This window comes from Rhineura floridana, chromosome 5 (genome assembly GCF_030035675.1).
Source record: "Rhineura floridana isolate rRhiFlo1 chromosome 5, rRhiFlo1.hap2, whole genome shotgun sequence".
In the NCBI taxonomy this organism is placed as follows: Eukaryota; Metazoa; Chordata; class Lepidosauria; order Squamata; family Rhineuridae; genus Rhineura; species Rhineura floridana.
Genome location: NC_084484.1, coordinates 142006664 through 142013505, shown reverse-complemented (window position 1 = coordinate 142013505; position 6842 = coordinate 142006664). Strand labels below are relative to the sequence as shown.

Genomic DNA, 6842 nt, shown 5'->3' with positions numbered 1-6842 from the left:
TAAGAAAGTCAGAAACAAGCTTGTCATTTCTATGCATGATGGGGGTGCGTGGGAGAAAATGACATAATGAGGCATAGGTTTTCCATTTGTTTATTAACATTCTCCATGCAAATCTATTGAGCCTTATCAGTGCTAAATTGACAGAGGCTGGGGTTCTACTGTTCCAGGATCTAGAAGCCCTTCTAGTATTGGGGTAAGGATGGGAACAATGACTTTAAAATTATTCCTTCTACCCTCAGATGTTTGGTGTTGTCTTAGTTGAGATAAACACACGTTCTGGGACTGAGGCGTGGAAGTTAAGAAGTTGTATAAGATATGCTGTGGGTGACACACGTCTGCCTATACCATACCTAGGGAACATACATACTGTTTTTCTGAGGTCACAAGTATCTACTATGGACAAAAACATTTTATGAAGTAAAAGAATTTATTTAGAGGCTTTCCTTCGGTAAGAGTTACCCTGACTCCATTTTATTAGGAATAAGAGTTCAAGTGGCCATGTACTGCTCCATCCTTTAGTTTTATCTCAAAGTCTGTCCATTCACCAGACACAAACATCTAAACAAAATATATGTCATATGCATTAGTATCTGATATATAATATTCTGCAATTTTCTCATTGCATTTATTTATAGAACAGAAAATATCCAATACCATTTTTTAAACATTTGCTTTTTTGGAGCATGAGGGCCTTCTTCCAATACCAATCCAATGTACTTCTCTTTTTGTTCAAGAATTACTGAGGCTATCCCAGCAAGGGCACTGGAAGAGCAAAGCCTATTAGCCTGGTAGAATAGAACAGTGGGCCTTAAATGGCTGACATTAATATTACAGTGTTTGCTGCCATCTCGTGGTCAACCTATTATGTTTGTATAGCCACCCAGACAGCAAGCTCACAAAAGCAGCTTCATATAAAAAGGGCAGAGCGTGACTAATCTTAGAAGGCTATTATTTATTTATTATTTTTATACCCCAATCTTTCTTCCCATGATGGAAACCCAAGGTGGCTTACTTATGGTTCCCACACAGTCTCCTATCCAGGCAGTAACCAGACCTGACCCTACTTAGCTTCAGCAGGGTGCAGGCCTCATGTGCCTTCAGACCATAGCCTGGGCAATGACAGTTTAGAGAACAAGCTAAGAAATCCTGGAAAAGTGGCTCCTTTCCTAACAGAAAAATGGATTGTACTGAGCTCCTCCACCCCACATCTAACCAACAATATTAGCAAGGCTTAGGTTGTTGACTAAGAATTCCTTTATTCTATGGTTAAGGTCCAGGCCATAGCTGGTCATCTCAGCCCTAGATAGGAATACTGGAAACTGCCTTTACAGAATCAGACCATTCACTCATTAAGCTATTGTTCACAGTGGCTGGTTGCAGCTCCATGAAGAGATCTTACTCATCTGACTAATGGATTTGTTGTTGTTTATGTTGTGTGGAATTCTGAGGATTAAGGGGTCCATGATGGATTTAAGAGAGAATTAGACAAGTCCAAAGGAGGTCTATTCATGGCAGTTATCATGGCCACATAGAGCTATGTTCAGAGGTTCCCAATGAATACTAATTGCTGAAAAGCTAAACTGGGAAGATAGCTATTGCCCAAACCAGTGGTTCTCAATCTTTTTAGGTTCACGGCGCACTGTAAAACATATAAAAATTTTCTGGCACACTTCGTGTATACAAAATTAAAAATATATTAATATATTTTAAACTATGAATAAAAATATCTTAATAATAATATACTTTCATAATATTCGCGGCACACCTAGCCACCTCTTGCGGCACATCAGTGTGCCCCGGCGCACCATTTGAGAATCACTGGCCCAAACACTAGTTATAGGTTTCTCAGAGGTATTTTGCTAGACCACTGTAAGGAACAGAATGCTGGAGTAGATAGACCTTTAGTCTTATCCTGCAGGGCTCTTAATAAAATAGTTCCCCCCTGCTCTTGTGTTCATGCACAAAATGAAAGTCAATTACTCTGGTAGCAAGGCCAAGTTCAGGGTTCTAGTTTTGGTGTACAAAGCCCTATACAGGTTGGGACCAGGATACCTGAAAAACCATCTTAACCCTTATACCCAGTTGATCATTGCGTTCTGCAGGTGAGGGCCTCCTGCAGATACCATTATATCAGGAGGTCTGTTCTGCACAACATAGGAAACGGACCTTTAGTGTGGCTGCACCTACCCTGTGGAATTCCCTCCCCTTAAATATTAGGCAAGCGCCATCTCTTATCTTTTCGGCGCCTTGTGAAGACTTTCCTCTTTCAACAAGCCTGTTAAGACCTATCCCAGTCTGCGTCTGTGTTGAAATTGCTTTTTAATGTTTTTGAAAACCTTTTTTTAAAAGTTTTTTACCCTTCTTAAAATATGTCTTTAAAGCTTTTTAAAAATGTTTTTAAAGTTGTTTTGTTTTAATGTATTTTAAGGTCTGTTTTTATGATGTTTTAAAGTGTTTTTAGTGCTTTTGTTTGCTGTCCTGGGCTCCTGCTGGGAGGAAGGGTGGGATATAAATCAAATAATAAATAAATAAATAAATATTTAAATAAATAAATAAATAAATAAATAAATAAAGACCTAGGGATAGGTACAGCCTGACAATTTTGAGTGGCACCTAATGGCAGAGGCCAGCACAAAACCTACTGTTATGATATTGACGATTGGTCTGGAAGACTTTTCAGGGTCCCTTCCAACTTGGCAATTCTTGACTTTAAGACAAGGTGGGAAACCTATGCCCCTCCAGGTATTGTTGGACTCCCAACTCCCATGAGCCCCAGCCAGTATGGCCAATGGTCAGGGATGGTGGGAGTTGTAGTCCAGGAACACCTAACATACCACAGGTTCTGCATCCCTGACATAGAACATCCCCTTTCAAGCAGTTTGCAAAAATACCATTTCCATGTAGCTCACCTGTGTCCTATTGAGAAACATTCAATCCCTGTAAGCTGTAATAATTCAGCCACTTCTCTGGCTGTGCTGCTGAATGTTAACTCATTGGTATTTGAGAGACCGTTCTAGTTTCAGGGTATTTAGATGAAGAGGGGGAAGTATTCATTGCCCAGTTATCATGAACTATATGCTACTGTAGTTTGTGACATACTTTGGAGGCTGGGTGGAGAGGGAAAGAACAGCATACACTGCATCAATCATTTACCTCTAATTTTGTTAGAACAGTAAATAACTCCAATCCTGCTGACTCAACAATTCCTGGGAACCTGTTGAAGGGTGAGGGTATAAATCCCTTAAAATAAATACCACCCTTCACCATGCCAAACAGGGATAGATTGTTTTCTGGAGAGGACAGCAAGGACAGACAACTTTGTAGACTTTGCCCACCTGAGTTGTTCACCTTTGCTCACTTACAGGGAAGTGGGTCCAACAGAGAAGTTTAGCACTCTCTCTCTCTCTCTCTCTCTCTCACACGTACACACACACACACACACAGTGCCACCCTCCATACTATAAACCCATCAACCCTTTTCGCTATAGCTTAACCAAAATGTTATTTATTTCTTCCAATTCACCTTTGCAGTATATCAAAAAGACATCAGCTCTAAACAGTAGGAAGAAAATTTATATTTAAGGCCAAGAAATGAAACTACAGTACCAGATAAAATAAGCTGATAAGCTTACCCCTGAAGGTTGCCAGTTACTAACTAAGCACATTTGGAGAGGCAAATAGCAACCACTGCAAAATTGGCTAACTAACATCCTGTATGATGAATATCTACCAGAGCTTGGAAGATTACTTTTAAAAAGTAATAAATTACAGTTACAATTACTTGGCCCAAAAAAGTAGTAATTACCATCACAATTACAATTGCTCTGAAAGTAACTGATTACTTTACTTTTCTCAAAAGTAATCACTACAATTACATTTCAGTTCCTTTTTAAAAAAAACTCCTACAAGGTGCTGGCCTTGGCTGCTGCACATCTAAGAAGCCTAAAACAATATTAAAAATAAACACACACACACAGGGGGTAGTAGAATAAAAAAAATTATCCATAAGATTAACATAATGGCATAACAGAATCTCACATCCCCCCAAGCAATGAAGATACCCCAACTCTTGAAATCAAATTTTACACTTGAAATGCTTTTATAATATGTTTCTGTTATGTCTCAAAAGAACAAGATGCTCAAAGAGCATGTCAGACAAGGAATGTCTTTTTACAGTCATTACGTTGCCACCAGTACTGAACAGGCGTTCTACTGCGGCGCTTGAAGGCATGCCTGTGTCGTGCTGCAAAAAACACCGCAGCACACGTGGAAAGCCATGGAGTGATGACACTTCCCTGCTGGGAGACCTCAGGTACCTCACCAGTTCCTCCTCAGCAGTGTCCACTGCTGACTTCTTGCCCTGGGGCAGAAAGTTAAAGAAGTCATCTTCTAAGTCATCTCCTTCCTGGTCTTTATCTGAAGACTGATCACTGTCCTCATTAAGTACACCCATTTTTATTTCAGCTTTCAACAAGGCTTCCATTGTGTATCTAAGAAAGAGAGAGGATATGTTAACACATATATGTTAGGAAACCATCATCTGCTCTTCATTTCCTGATGCTTGTCATGTCCCCTGGTTCAGGGTCCAGCCTGAGCCTGTGGATGATGACATGGAAGGTAGGAAGGTGACCAAGTCACCACACTCATGGGGCAGCACAGCAGACCCTTAAGGATTACCTGCAGCAGCCAAGGTTGTGATGAGGAGCCTCAGGAAGAAAAGGCCCAGCCCCTGCCTACCACCTTAAGCCCTCTGATGCCTCCCTTGAGACAACATTTCCCTTGGAGTAATCCACCCAAAGGGCTTCCCTAATGTTCTTACTTGTTGGTATGGGTGGTGGCCTGACACGATTCCAGCCAATCTAGTTTGAAGCGAGGGTGTAGGCAGGCTGCCAGAAGAAGCCTCTTGTCCTCTCAGATAGCTGCAAACCGCTTTCTTAGGGCTTCGCGCACACCTCTCAGCAGCTGAAAACAGTATGTGTACCTCTCAGGTTTGTTTTCCAGTCCTTCTAACTTGCGGTCCAGATTGCAGAGTGTTGGTAGCAAATACCCCATGAACATGCCGTTCTCCTGTTGCAGGATATCTAGGGACTGGGCTAGTGGGTCCATAATCTCTGTGTATTCCTGTACCACTTCAATCTCAGCAGCTGTGATCCTGGACAAGGAGCAGCGGTCCATTATGGCATGCATTTTTAGTGGCACAGTTGACAGGACCTCATGTAGTTGCTTCAACGCATCAAAGGTGGAATTCCACCTGGTCTTATTCAGTACCTTCAGATACACACCACATTGCGCACGGATATACTCAGCAATCTGTGCTGACTGGTTCTGCTTGGACCACAACTTGCTGCACTTTCCCATCAAGGAACGAAACTGTTCCTTGAAAGGACCAAGAAGACTACTTTTGAAGGAGTCAGAAAGCATGGCCTCTATGTCTTGTGTTGCCACAAGGTTGAGGGTGTGGCTAGCACATCTCTGGTGTGGTGGTAAAACAAAATCCTCTCCTGAGTCTGCAGCTTCTTCCTCTGCCTCAGGTCCCGTGTCCAGGATCTCACAGATAGGCACAAACTCCACCTCAGCCTCCTCCTCCTCCTCCTGGTTATCACCATCATCGTCACTGGTGCCTGCAGCTTCCACTGGTTCTTTGGCCATGAAAACTCTGAACGCTTTCACAAAGTTGGAGCCATTGTCTGTAGTAGTGCACATAACTTTGTTGTGGATCCTGTACTGCACATGTACATCATGCAATGCTTTTGAAAGGACATTGTATGTATGGCACCCCTTCAGACGCTTACAAGCCAAGGCCCCGACCTCACGTTTCAGGGTAGTTGGGTTGATCCAGTGGGCTGTTACCCCAAAGTAACTCTTCTTGCCATTGGTCCAACAATCTGCAGTGGTTGCTATATATGCCACAGCACCCATTCGGTTTGCAAGAGTTTCTCTCATGTCGCATGCTCTCTTCTCAATTCTGTCTCTCAGAGTCTTGGCACATATGATGGTGAGATCTTTGGGGAGTCCAATGCGAACCAGATTAATGAATGATGGTTTGTCCACAGTCTGAAGTGGTAATGTCTCCTCTACAATGAAATCAATGATTCTCCTGTCGAGATAGCTCTGGGTGACAGGCTCCCTGCCAGATCCCCACCTCTCAAGGGTTGTCTGCTGCTGCTTCAGCATTTTGGGAGGAGGGGTGTCATGCATTGGTTCAGGAAGGCCACGTCTCCTTGCCTTTATTGCTTCTTCAATTGCTCTCAGCTTCTCAGGGTGTGCCCTCTGAGGAAGAAGAACAAAGCATGAATCCAAGAAAAAATGGAAGAGGAACTTCACAATTTAAACATAAATAGACAATGGACACTCTTTGAGGACCAGCATGACAAAGGCTTACCTCAAAATGTTTCTTCACATTGGATGAGGAGGAAACAGCTGATCTCAGATTTTTGATCCTTGGAAGGCAGTAATTGCATCGTACAACAACATTTTCCCCACTCTGGCTCACAAATGTACAAGCTTTCTCAAAGCCAAACCATGGTACTTGCTGTTCTGCAGATGTGGCTGTGGGCAACTGGCACTGCTTCATGCCCTCCTCCTCCTCATGCACAGGGCCTCCTTTCTGAACCTCACTTTCTAGTTTTGCCTCCTCAGGATCAACAAGCTGTGACTCAAGTGGCCGCACTAACTGACTGCTGCTCTCAGCAGCAAAACCTGCAACAGGCGTCTCTATAATAAACAAGAGATAATGCTCCTATATGGGTGAACTTCAGCTGTGATGTGCCCCCATCTCTTCCCCATGCTGCAAGATGCCCCAGTCAGAGTGGAAGTAAGCAGGTCGATAGCACAATTAAAAG

The 6842-nt window shown here is 42.8% G+C and overlaps 1 protein-coding gene across 2 annotated transcripts; it reads right to left on the bottom strand.

The window, feature by feature from the left end:
• Positions 1-4015: 4015 nt before the first annotated feature.
• Positions 4016-6467, bottom strand: LOC133385395 (uncharacterized). 2 transcript variants are annotated; one of them, XM_061628311.1, is made up of 2 exons: positions 4982-6467; positions 4016-4490 (listed from the first exon to the last, which is right to left on the bottom strand). In XM_061628311.1, the coding sequence occupies exons 1-2, from the start codon at positions 6196-6198 to the stop codon at positions 4100-4102; spliced, it is 1608 nt and encodes a 535-aa protein (XP_061484295.1). In that variant the 5' UTR covers positions 6199-6467; the 3' UTR covers positions 4016-4099. The 2 variants fall into 2 exon arrangements, 1 of the variants encoding a protein (XP_061484295.1); XR_009762865.1 differs by having other exon boundaries at positions 4401-4490; positions 4820-6467.
• Positions 6468-6842: the final 375 nt, after the last annotated feature.

Bases quoted from the DNA above. Each gene is read 5' to 3' on its own strand.
- LOC133385395 (XM_061628311.1), bottom strand. From the start codon at position 6,198: ATGCATGACACCCCTCCTCCCAAAATGCTGAAGCAGCAGCAGACAACC. The intron at 4,491-4,981 runs GTACACATACTG...TCTCTTTCTTAG, and splicing joins CTGGAAAACAAACCTGAGAG to ATACACAATGGAAGCCTTGT.